The 13650-nt window shown below is 32.4% G+C and overlaps 4 protein-coding genes across 4 annotated transcripts; 2 read left to right on the plus strand and 2 right to left on the minus strand. All coding sequences in view use genetic code 12, as the record gives it.

The window, feature by feature from the left end:
* Positions 1–171: 171 nt before the first annotated feature.
* RJT21DRAFT_111034 (alpha-mannosyltransferase) lies at positions 172–3051 on the minus strand (the record flags this gene model as incomplete). The annotated part of the gene is made up of 1 exon (XM_064879955.1): positions 172–3051. The coding sequence occupies one exon, from the start codon at positions 3049–3051 to the stop codon at positions 172–174; it is 2880 nt and encodes a 959-aa protein (XP_064740613.1).
* A 1018-nt stretch (positions 3052–4069) lies between these two features.
* RJT21DRAFT_3905 (alpha-mannosyltransferase) lies at positions 4070–6400 on the minus strand (the record flags this gene model as incomplete). The annotated part of the gene is made up of 1 exon (XM_064884419.1): positions 4070–6400. The coding sequence occupies one exon, from the start codon at positions 6398–6400 to the stop codon at positions 4070–4072; it is 2331 nt and encodes a 776-aa protein (XP_064740614.1).
* Positions 6401–7324: 924 nt separating this feature from the next.
* Positions 7325–10166, plus strand: RJT21DRAFT_116888 (alpha-mannosyltransferase). The gene has a single exon (XM_064880516.1). It carries the CDS (start codon positions 7759–7761, stop codon positions 10042–10044), a length of 2286 nt encoding a protein of 761 aa, XP_064740615.1. The 5' UTR covers positions 7325–7758; the 3' UTR covers positions 10045–10166.
* A 931-nt stretch (positions 10167–11097) lies between these two features.
* Positions 11098–13374, plus strand: RJT21DRAFT_136933 (alpha-mannosyltransferase; the record flags this gene model as incomplete). The annotated part of the gene is made up of 1 exon (XM_064883279.1): positions 11098–13374. The coding sequence occupies one exon, from the start codon at positions 11098–11100 to the stop codon at positions 13372–13374; it is 2277 nt and encodes a 758-aa protein (XP_064740616.1).
* Positions 13375–13650: the final 276 nt, after the last annotated feature.

Here is a 13650-nt window from a genome sequence, read left to right on the forward strand (position 1 = left end):
TATTTATTTATTTTCTGAAGTTGTATTTGCAATCTTGCATAGCAAACAGACAATTGTCATTTTGCAATTTTTCCCGTCACAGACCGAGCTCCATACCTACCACCGGAATATCAATATCGGTGGTCCTGCACACAGTCCAGACATTTATCTGATTGCAAAACTTCAATTCAATTAACCAACCCAGACATCTCCCAAGAACTTAAAGTATTGCTGCTCCTTTTCATTGAACTCAATGACTTTACCCTTTTGATAATTATCACCTGACCCAATGGAACTATATGTACACCACATATAATCATGACATAATACATGAAGCATTTCCCACGCTAATGGTGGCTCATCATCATCATTTGGTGCGACATTCTCAAATGCATTCTTGAAGGGAGGAATGATGGCTGATTTTATTGGTATGGGATCATAATAATACTTCTTGATCTCTTCTTCAGTCTCAAATGTCTTAACATAGTAATTCTTTTGAAATTCTAAATCATGCTTATAATCAACTTTATCATATTTACCACAGAAATGGAACCCAGAATTTAACCAAACTAATGAATCGTCTTCATCATGTATATGGGCTGGATGAGCATTACAAAGTTGTTTGGCAAGATATTTCTTTCCATTTTCTTTCTTACCTCTTTGATTAATTTCTCCCACGGCTGCAGCACGATATTCATTGAATTCATAATTTTCGTTACCTTCAAGAGGGAACACCAACCAAAAGAATTCCTTCTCTCCGTAACTTCTGTAGTGGAAAGGTTCCCAAGAATATATAATTGGTAATAATAACATAGCATTAAAATGTCTAGCTTTATTAATTACTACAAGTCCAGCTTCCATAAAATGATACATACCTTGCATGGCATCTAAATTAAGAGTCTTATTAGTCACTTGAGGAAAATCAAACATTATACTATCCATGGTCGATGGGAATGATTTCTTGAAGAAATAAGCATCACTATCGGGTCTAATATCTGTAGTACTTCTATCCTTATAAAAGAAAGCTCCTGATTTCTTATACTTTGGAATTTCGAAAAACCATTCAGGATTCTTAAATATCACAGTATCTGCATCTAATAATATAAACTCTTCGAATGAATTAAAAACTGATGCTAATAACTTATTACCAAATGTTAAAAACTTATTTTTATAAGAGCTTTGAATCACATTATACACATTAACAAACCAAACTTCTTGAGGTGGAAGATTCAAGGAATGTCCATCCGGGAATAAATGTTCAACATTCTTAAACGATGATGGTAATCTAGTCATTTTTTCACGAGCTGCATGAACTATTCTAGTTTTGGAGGCAGAAGAAAGGTTATCAACAAATACTATCTGAATTGGTAATTTGTTATTGAGAGCTCTTAATAGTCTTAATAAATTAATCACTTCATCTACATGATGATCTCCAGCAGTTAATACAATCCCCTTACCATTTAGTTGAGATCTAAATCTATTCAAGAAGCAATCATCAGAATCTTCAGTCGAATCACCATATTCTTCAGTTGGTTTATTGATATACTTGGGAGGAGACATTTCAATGAGACCAGTCCATCTTTCAAAGATAGGAAATTGGAATGATAACCAACGGTATATTCTTGGCTCTAAACTAGAACATCCTTGGAGTCTAACGGATTTTTCTTTGTTCTTTAAAACAAATTTAGGAATATTACTTTCCTTAGGAGTATCTGTCTTGCCAGATTTCATAAAGTCAGAAACTTTCCAGTAGTCAGAAATGTAATCAGACAATTTCCTCTTTTTGTTGGTGTGTTGGACTTCGCTAAGACTTATCTTTCCAACTTTAGAAGACTTAGAAGTGACCTCCTCCTCGTTATTCTGTTGTTGCTTCTCAATCTGCTGTTGATCTGCAACAGAATTCATAAAGTCAACTTGGTTCTTGATAAAATTATTTTTAGCTTCAAGTTCATGATGATTAACAGAAAGGAAACACTTGTTAAATACTCTAATGTGTGTCATTAGATCAACAGTTCTTTGTTCAACAGTACGAAGGTCATTCATAAGTTCTGCGTGTTTTCTTCTTTTGAACTTCTCAAACTCTTCCAGATCAATCGAGAATTCTTCATCTGTGTTCCTCTTCGATTTGAGTCGATCGGATTCCCCATCTTCTTTACCTTCGTTGGCATCTCCGGAAGTACTCTCCTTATCCTCAGTATTTTGGTGCTCATTTTCATCATCTTGTTTGGTCTCCTGATTAGATTTATCTTTTCCTTCTTGTTTAAGTTGATCTTCATTGTTTTCTTCATTTTTATCACTTTGATCTTGGTTATGGTTCTCCTTATTTTCAGTACTGTCTTCAGTATCATCGCCATCATTATTCAGTTCTTCTTTATTGGTTTCTTCACCTTCTTCCTTTCTCAAAAGTCCATGTTCGAGCTTATATTGATAAATGATATCTTCTTCTTTATTCTTAGCCCACACTTCATAGTCGTACTCCTGTAATCCCACTTTATAAGGAAATTCATATCTGAAAATTGGTAAAGGTTCGTTAGGGTTGATAAACCAATTATGATCTTCAAGATATAAATTGGTAAAATATAACTGACATCGTTGATTGAAATCCAAATTTCCTAATACTTCCATGGGATTAGGATGATTTTTGAATATATTATCGTAAGTGACTGAAAACGTTTCTGATATATTACGAACATCAGTAATATTGAATTGTTCCTTGTATGACCTTAATACTGTAGTATTCAAAATGGATAAGTTTACTGGCAGATATTTACCATTGAATACGAGTTCTTCTTCATTGGTATCATCAGGTCGATCTTGAGGTTCCTGGAAGTGATTTGGATCACCTATTGACTCATCATAAGTAGTACCTGGTTCATCTAAGTAAGATTGATAATTGTCTGATTCACTGTGGAAAGGATCTTCGTTCAAGCTGTTATAAGTCTGCTTGTCAGAAAAGGTTCTTATTTTATGAGATAAAGAAGTACGCTTCGTTATAAAGTATAAGTTGACTACTAAGATTAGGGCTATTACCCCAGAATATGCTACGAACTTCTTGGCTTTAATTTTCAACATGTCTGAAGCTGATGTACTGTATAACTAAAAGCATTACAAGTTCTAATCTACAAATCCACAAATCTACAAATCTACAAATCATTATCAACAAGTACTAATCTGTACAGGTCCTGATAGCGTTCCTTAATTCGGCCGGCTCTAAAATAGTCGACCGACAGTATTAAAAAATAAGATCTAATATTATTTGCACATATGATGAATTTTATCAGGAGTGCTTTTGAGTAAACTACTTTAGTGTATTCCTATGTGTTTGTGGTTATAGAAGGGTGGGGTTTTTGGAAAGTATACGCTGATGTACATCGTATTTGTTTCTTCGTGCTTCTTGTATAGCTTCTACTAATACTTTGATAGTTCTTCCCTTAATGCTTCTGGTAGTTCTAAGCAGCTTTTTGAAAAAGTGTCAGTTAGGCTGAAAAAAAGGAGTTGAAACCGGAACTTTAAATGTGCATTCTGCTTATGCCAGACAAAACTATGCAGACAAAATAAGAGGCACGCAGTAAAAAAAAAATAATTGCAGCCCACGTTGTTGCGATAATACTCAGCAAGACGGTTAATGTTACAGAGAGAGAATATATGCAGACAGAATATACTTCGTATGGAGTGATTATTCCAAAACTGGAAGAACTACACTCTTGTGACCAATAGAGAATATCGACACGTCTTCCACTTTTGACGAAATCCTTAAATTCCTGCTTTGTTGATTTAAGGGGGTAGCATGTCGCCCAATTTGGTGACTAAGTGCCGAATCAAGAACTAAGGCGGCATTATCTATCTCAGCCAAGCTAATAATTGCTTATCTTTATCTCGTAAAGTGAGTCGTGCTTAATTAAGCGAAGGACGGATTTCTTGGGCTTTTTGACTCGATGTTTTGTTATCTTACGTTTGTGGATCCACTATAGAGTTTGCTATTACAAATTTTATGTTAGTACGATACGAGAAAAGAGCTACAAAATCACAGTATTTTTAACAGCTAATATTAAATTATAATGTACTATGTAATGCAGTGTAAATATTACGTCTATTCTAATCCAACCCACACATCTCCGTAGTAATCAAGTAAATTCTGTTGTTCTTCATCGAAATGTATGACAGTATTACTCATATAATTTTCTCCGTAACCCTGAGAACTGTAAGCACACCAAATGTAGCCTGTACATACTTTATCAAATAATTCCCACCCTGCTTCAGGTTCTCCTACTGTGTTTGGAGTTAATGTACGATTTTTAGCAACGAAATTTGGAATGATAGCCAGTCTGATACGAAGAGGATCAGAATAAAGCTTCTCTAATTGTTCATTACTGTCAAAGGTCTCACCAAAAGACTTATGGAACACTTCTCTCTCTTCATCGAAATCGATATTTTTAAATTTGCTACAGTAATGATAACCAGAATTAAACCAAACCAAAGAATTATCATCTCCATCAACATGAGATGGATGTGATGAACAAAGCTGTTCTGACAAATAACTAGATCCATCAAATTTATGTCTATGCACATTGATCTTCCCAATGGACGCAGCATGATATTTATTAAGTTCAAAATCTTCATCACCATCCATAGACATGGAGAGCCAGAATAATTCTTTATCTCCGTGAACTCTATCACTAACCAAGAACATGGAATTTAATTGTGGTAATAATAAGATCGAATTAAAATGCTTAACCTTGTTGTAAACAAGTAATCCTGCCTCGACTGTATGAAACATCCCATTCATACCATCCATATCAAAAGTTTTAGATGTTGCCATTGGGAAATCAAACATAACTGCATCTAAAACAGATGGAAGAGTCTTTTTAAAGAAATAAGTATCTGAATCAGGTCTAAAATGTTTAAAAACTCTATCTCTATAAAAGAATGCTCCTGTTGACTTGTATTGCGGTTTTTCAAAGAGCCATTCGGGATTCTTAACCAATACCGTATCGGCATCCAATAAAATGAATTCTTCAAAGGAATTAAAAATAGATGCTAATAGTTTATTTCCATAACCACTAAATTTGTAGTTATAGTTTTCATTAATGACGTTATAGACATTGACAAACCAAATATCTTGTTTTGGTAACCCTTTTGCATAATCATCAGGGAAGAGATGTCTAACCTTTGAGAATGATGCGGGTAAATCTTTGAATTGTTCACGAGCAGTCTTAACAATTTTCTTCTTGGAATCTGAACTAAGATTGTCATAATATACGATTTGGATTGGCAATTTATTATTAAGAGCTCTTAATAATTTAATCAAGTTAATAGTGTCATCTATAAACCCATCATCGACAGTAAGAACTAAACCTTTACCATTTAAATCGTTCTTAAATTTTTCCAAAAAGCATGTTGAGATATGAGGAGGCTTTGGATAAATTGGTTTAGCAAAGTATTTAGGAGGAGATAAGAGAACTTCTCCAGTCCATTTCTCATAGATTGGATAGTTAAATGATAACCATGGATACATTCTTCTTTCCAAATTAGAACAATCTTGGTATGGATTAAATAAGACTTTCTTTTCTTCCTTCGTTAATTTAAATGCTGGAGCTTTCTTTGAAAATGTTTTCATATAACTCTTCTGAGTAGAGATAAACTTATCTGTAGTAGAAGGTACAGTTTCTCTGGATATGAAACATTTATTAAAGATTCTTAAATGACTCAATATATCCACCGCCTTTTGTTCAACCTTTAACGTCTGATTCCAGAAAGTTTCATATTCCTTTGAAATATAGGCAAGTAAATCTTTATCGACCACTTCATTTTCTGATTCAAGTTCATTCTCTTCCATATACTTCTTCAAATTCTTTTCAAAGTAAACATGCTTAAATGTATACCAATCGAATTCATGCTTGTTATCTAAAGGAAGTAATTCATTTGGATCAACAAACCAATTGTGATTATCCATATACAAATTCTGGAAGTATAACTCACAACGTTGATTGAAATCCAAATTTCCAAGAATACTAGCCGGATTAGGATGGTTTTTAAAGATATTATCATAATTAGATGAATAAATAGGATAAATATTTCTAGCATCCTTGACATTAAATTGAGCTTGATAATTGGTGATGGCCTCATGCTGTAATATTGATACATTCAATGGAGAATATTGATGAACATCATGATAACTCTTATCATTCTCATCAGATGAGAACTTCCAATCTGAGTACTTTGTATTTTCATAACCTTCACTTGATTTGAATTGAGATGCACCCTTATCCTTCAAAGTTTGAACTTTTTCTGAGATGGTGTCGTAATGATACAATAATAAGTACAGATATAATGCAAAAACCCAGATAAAGGCGATAACTGCAAAGATTATTCTTATGAAACGCGTATCAGCCTCCACAAGGATACGTTTGAGTGGAAGCATCGATATGTATGATAAAGATATAGTGCTCTGAAGTAATATGAATTGAATTTAAATTAAAAATTATAGTTATTAATTAAATATTAAATATAAAAGTCGACTTGGAGTTGGATAATTCTTTACTATGGTTAGCGATGGGATTTAGTACTGTGCACTTATCTGATCTGAGCTTAATTATGGTGATGAGCTTTAATGACTTAGGCTGCGTACTGAACTCTTTTGCGTAGTAGTGGCTGCTAGTTAGTCACCTTTAGCACTAAGATCTTTTTAAGCTTGAAAAGTAGGAGATACAAACCAAAGATTACACAACAACTTTAAGTTATATTTTCATCACAATCTTCTACCACAATCAGTGAATTCACGTCCAGGCACCAAAGTCAGAGGTTTGAATTTTTCAAATTATACTTAATGCAGATGGTATATATTTTTTCTGATATGTATGTAGTGCAGTTAGTATTTCTGGTTTAGATTCGAATTTGTCTTTTTTTGTTCAGCAGACATTTTGGTCGGGACAGAAAAATTGAAAGAAAGAAGTGAACGACTTCCGGTTTCTGACAAAAATAAATTCTCAAAATCTTGGGAGGTTTATTTTTTTACAGAAATAGGCCAAAAAATATACGCCCTAATATTTATACAAAGAAGGCGTAGCAAATACTAAATGAGGATTATGAGCACATCAATTAATGAAGATTAGCCACTACTTGAGGTGTTTTTGTTATTTCAACTCAAAAGTGGTGAAACCTAAACTAACACAACTTCAACAATGCCACAAACCTTAAACTATAATTAGTAAATTATTTATTACCTTTTAACTGGTTAAACTTGGTTATGAACAGTAACAAAACCGTTTTCGCAGACTATAATTAGAACAAATCTAAAACTTAGTTCCATTATATTCTGGAAAATTTCTATTTCTAATTTTCTGGAATCTCTCTGAAAACTATAGAATTTCAAAGTGGGGTATGTTATGATTTATAGGTATTTCAATTAGGCTAGTCTTTGACAATAGTACATTTGAAATCTTTACATAACCGAATTATAACTGGTGGTAGATTCTCTCATTTATATCTGTAAATTATTTCAAGGCTATGCATTGCTGTTGATTTTAGAAAAGAATATCTTCTGTACAGAGTTGACATGTGTGATTATTACAAGGCTAACACACGCCTCATTACCTATTGAAGACACAGGGTTCAAAAATTCAACTATAAGATAATAAAATATTAATAAAAATAAATGCAATAATTTCATCTTCCTTTGTAGATCTGACTTAAGAAGTGGGGACATTTATAAACTCTAATTGCCAAGCTGTTGTCTGGTTTTTATATATCCAACCTCTGTAATACAATAATAGACTCAATATGAAATTACGACTTTCTAGGTATACAATACAGGTAATACTTGGAGCTTGGATAATAATACTAAATGTGTATATATTCCTCTACCATGCCGACACCATATCAGAAAGTTTAAAGAATATAACTAATACTAAAGGAACTTCAGACAATGAAGACTACGATGACACCAATGGTTGGTCCTTTGAATTCGAAGATAGTGATGAATATAATAATATGAGAATCTATCAAGGACTAAATACTTCTATTTTAGATAGTACAACTATAACGTTATATCAACGATTTGCAGAATTGAAAGATGATAGAAATATCAAGCCCATATTTTCAACCAATTATGAATCTATCTTTAAACATCATCCTGAGCCATTAGAAATTATCGCTAATTTGGATTTTCAAGAACGATGTGATTTATATTTCCAACATTTATTCTTAAATCGTCATAATTGGTATGTCAATCCAGATGAAGCATTGCCACTCGAAGGAAGAAATGAATTCGCCTATAGAACATGGAAACATAATAAAATGAATGAGATGAAAGATAAATTTAAACAACAACATAAGCTTGGTGAGGATGATGATATCGATAATGAAAAATTAGAAGAATTCATCAAATATAGGTATACCTTGTTCTGGAATCAAACTTTGAAAGTTGAGCAAAAATCAGTAGATATGATCAATAATTTGAAAGTATTTAATAAGTGTTATCTTACAAAAGATAAACAAGCTAAAGATCAATTCATTGAAAGTCAAAAAAGGTTTTCTAAAATTATTGGACGGGACATTCCTTCATTTCAATTCACATCCGATGAGAAAACAGTTAAAATAAATACTAAAAACTGTAATGACTTGGAAATGAGAATATACCCTTGGTTATCAATGCATTATCCTATTTTTGAAAAATGGAATGGGGATATTCAGTTGCATCCTCCTAAATATAATAATTATAAAAGTTCAACTCCTAATCTAGATAAAAATAATAATAATGGTTGTTTCTTATCAAAATTTAAATCTGATTTGGATGGAAGAGGTATTGTATTAACTCTTGGAGATACTCATCTTGAAAATACTTTGAATTTAATCAAACTATTACGAGCCCTAGATAATACTCTCCCAATTCAAATAGTGTATTATGATAATCTTGGAGCAAATACCAAGAAAGAGATTGTCAAAGCGGCTCGTGAACCATTTAAAGATTTACCAGCATCATTTGAAAATATCAGTCATATGTTCCGTGATAATTACGATCATGGATTACCAAAACAAGAGATTTGGTTTGTAAATGCATTTAATGCTGTTCATGAAAAATATAGAGATAAGTTCAGTTCTTATGGTAATAAATTGTTAGCTACAGTATTCAACTCATTCGAAGAATTCATCTTGGTCGACTCGGATATAGTTATATTCAAGAATCCAAATTGGTTCTTTGATATTGCCAAATATAAAGAATCAGGAGCTTATTTTTATAAGGATAGAAGTACTGGAGATATTAGGCCCGAATCAGACACCCACTTTTTCAAGAAAATGTTTCCATCATCAATTGATTCAGTCATGTTTGGAATTCCAATGGTTAGTGAAAAAACTCTTGACTTGGAAGGTATGAATGGTGAGTTCCATTTTATGGAAGCTGGTGTTGTAGCACTTGATAGAATTAGACATTTTAATTCAATTTTATTGATGCCCCAATTATACTTCATGAGTCCATTTAAGCATAGAATATATGGTGAGAAGGAGTTCTTTTGGTTAGCATTTGCTGTTAATGGAGATGAGGATTATGAATTTGATAAATACTTCGCTGCAGCAGTTGGTGAGATAAAACCTGATAGAGTTAGGAAGAATGGTAAACCATATCAAGCTAAGCAAATTTGTAATGCTCATCCAGCTCATTTAAGTGATGCTGACGATTCATTAGTTTGGTTAAATTCTGGGTTTCATTTCTGTGGAAAGTACCATTTAGTTGATTATGAGAATGATCTTAAGAAACAAGGAAACAGATACCTAAAAACGTTTGAAACTGTAGAAGAAATCAGAAAATACTACTATGATCCTATAGATATAGTACATGCAATTATACCGCCATTCATAGATGCTCACCATAATGACTTCCCAAATTCCGAAGAAGAGCCTCCTACTGGTTGGGAGATGACTCACGTATTATGTCATGATTATATGTGGTGTACGTATAGTTCTATTGGAGCAGGAGAAAATTACCATAATGGTACTATTATTAATTTTTCCAAAGAAGAAAGGGATTACTTCAAATATTTAGGTGATATCTGGGTGGGAAATGAGTAAAGAGATAGGGTTCTATATATTTGAATAGTTTATAAAAATGCAATTACCTATAATTTGTATCAAAACATCATACTGAATCACTATATACGTGAGTTACGTAGATCCTTATGCGCACGAAGCCACTTGATTTTCTATTTTATTAATGGTGATACTCCATAATTGAAAGTAGTATAATCCACTTCCAACTACTTAATATTATTCATGATGATATTGGTTGGTAGAGACGTAATCTTTGATCAAATGGATTCCTATGAACTGCTGTTAGTGCTACTAAATAATTATGAAAACAGTCCCATTTTATAGCAATTGCAATTGAGAATGAATTTTGACACTTTTTTTCTTATGTAAGCTCGATTGTAATTTGTGTCAATTATACATACTGCATAGTGAAACAGCTCGTTAAACAGAAATTGTCGGATTCCTCGCTTAAAGATATTGGACATTTATTATGTGTAGAATTGCGAAAACGTGGGTCGCACTGCCACCCCCTAATTAAAACGTTGTTTGACGTAGTTAGGAATGTTGACTTTGCGAACAGGCTTAAGATAGGAGCCAAAACTAAATCATCATCGAATAAACCCCTGGCCATCATTCTTATAGGTTAAATAAAGTTTAGATTGATCAAAGAAAGCTTATTTACTTTTGACAGAAAATATTGTATTAAAATTGAAGTAATTTCCAAGATTCCAAGTCTTTGCGACACTTTTTGGTTCTCTTAATTTAGCCAAACTTAAAAATATTTACCTCGTAAATAAATCTTTAAAATATATTTATAGAACTGGGTTAAACTCCACATAAGCCATTTCTATACAACTGTAATTTACACACTCTTGTTAGGGCTTATCTGTAGTAATAACCAACAAAATAAGCACTACATCTACTTATGAAACTTTGTAAAATTTGACTTTATTGTCTGTCTACACATATGCTGTCATTTTTTTAAATATTTACATATTCTTTTATTAATTTCTATATTTTCTTTGATTTTTACTTATTGATTTTTGTATTCATCAGGCCCTGTTGCCAAATTAAAGTACCCCATATCCATTTACCATGGCAATTAAGTATAAATCAGGCCGATTTTTCACTTGTGCTGGTATTCTTTGTTGGATAATATCATTAAATCTATATATATATTTTTACCATTATGATAAGTTTGATTCAGTTATTAACAATAAACATTATCAGAATGGTTTAGAGGATTATGGTGCTGTTAACCTGTTCGAAAATGAAAATAAAATAAGTCATAGGATCGATGATTATATTCCTTTAAATACTTCAATTTTAAAATCAGATCCAGTACTACTTTATCAACTGGAATATTTGGAAGATAACAGGAATGTCAGGCCATCATTTTCTTCTAATTACCAAAATATATACAATAACCATCCTGATTTAAAACTGGTAATGGGGCAACTTGACTTCAATCAACGTTGTAATTTATATTTCCAGAATTTGTACCTGTTCGATCATAATTGGGCAATAAATCCCAACGAACGATTACCACTAATTGATAAGAATGATTTTGATTATACAAAATGGAGAGCATCTAAAACTAAGGACTTGAAGGAAGCATTTAAAGAGAAATACAGTATTGAAAACGAAAACGATATTAAATACCGTGACCTTGACAGATTTATCAGGTCCCAATATGATAAATTTTGGAATCAAACCTTAAAAGTAGAACAAAAGGCCCTGGATATGCTAAGTCATTTAAGAATCTTCAACAAATGTTATATATACGGAGATGATGTAAAGGTAAAATCTGATACTAAGAAATTATTTAATAAACAAATCCAATATGTGAAGTCCTTAAGAACAATCAATAAAGGTCAAGAATCCCGTTTCAGATATACAAAAGATGAAATTGCCGTTAAAATTAATCCATTGGAAGAATGTTCAGATTTAGAGCATCGTCTTTATCCATGGTTATCATTTCATTTCCCTATTTTTGAAAAATGGACAGGGGATATACAGATGTCTCCACCAAGATTCACAAAATCTAAACCAATTAATGAGAAGGGATGTTTCTTAAATAAGTTTAAGAATTCATTAAATGGAAAGGGTATCGTTTTAACTGTAGGTACAAAACATGTTGATGATACCGTTAATTTAATTAAATTATTGAGAGCACATTTGAATACTTATCCAATACAAATTGTTTATTATGACAATCTTTCAGCTGCAAGTAAGAGGAAAATAGTTCAAGCTGCCAGAGAGAATGTTAAAGATTTCCCTTCTTCATTCCAAAAAGTAAAGCATTTATTACCCCAAAAGTATGATTATGGCTTACCACAACAAGATATTTGGTTTGTAAACGTTTTCAATGTAGTTCAAGAACAGTATCGTGATAAATTCCTCGGATTTGGAAATAAATTATTAGCAACAGTATTTAATTCATTCGAAGAATTCATTTTATTAGATGCTGATTCAGTCATACTTAAACCACCAACTTGGTTCTTTGAAAATAATAAATACAAATCTGGAGGTGCTCTTTTCTACAAGGATAGAACAACTCCGGAATTTAGACCCAATTCAGATCTGTATTTCTTTAGAAAAATGACACCATCAGTACTTGATTCTATTTTTTTTGACTTCCCAATGATAACGTCAAAAACATTAGAGTTAGAAGCTATGACAGGTATGTATCATTTTATGGAATCTGGAGTTGTGGTTTTAAATAAAGCAAAACATTTTGATAAACTATTATTATTACCTCAATTAAATTTTATGGACCTTTTTAAAGGTAGAAGTCATGGTGAAAAGGAACTTTTCTGGTTAGTATTTATTATCAATGGGAACGAACAATTTGAATTTAACAAGTATAATGCAGCAGCAGCTGGTCAATTGCAGAAACCTGTGATTAAAAAGAATGGTAAAGAACGTCTAGCTCAAGAAATTTGTTCAGCCCATCCTGCTCATGTAGATGATGAAACTAACGAATTAATTTGGTTTAATTCAGGGTTCCATTTATGTGGTCAACATAATAAAGTCAAATACGAAGACGATTTGAAGAATCAAGACAATAGATATGATCCACCATTAGATACTGAAAAAGATTTGAAGACATTTTATTACGAACCACTTCGTCTCAAGCATGTCATTATTCCTCCCTTCAAAAACAAAGAGGAAACATTCTGTGATAATAAGGAGGATGAGCCAACAAGGGCTTGGTTTATGGTTCATAATCTCTGTAATAGTTATCTTTGGTGTGGGGTCAGTCAAATTGGTTACGGTGACAATCTTCAGAAAGGGACCATTATAGAGCTTGATCTGGAGACTCGAAAGTTGTACGATTATTTAGGTGACACTTGGGTAGGTATAGAATAAATATGTACTATATACAATTATCATTACTATCATTATTATTATTATTATTATTATTACTCTAAAGTGCCTTGATTCGTGTACCCTTGCAGCCATGCAACCTACATTCGCAGCACCCTGAGTGAATAAAAAGCATGGCGCATCTACCCGCATCTATCAAGTTTTACAAGTACAGAATATTGGCGATTAAAAAAACACAGGCTAATTCGACTCTTCTTATTGGCTATTGTTCCCTTGCCCCTAAACTATCCAGGAACTTCCCCTAATTAAAGCAGGCTT

The sequence above is a fragment of the Scheffersomyces amazonensis genome (genome assembly GCF_036850825.1).
Source record: "Scheffersomyces amazonensis strain UFMG-HMD-26.3 chromosome Unknown RJT21scaffold_1, whole genome shotgun sequence".
NCBI classification, from domain to species: Eukaryota; Fungi; Ascomycota; class Pichiomycetes; order Serinales; family Debaryomycetaceae; genus Scheffersomyces; species Scheffersomyces amazonensis.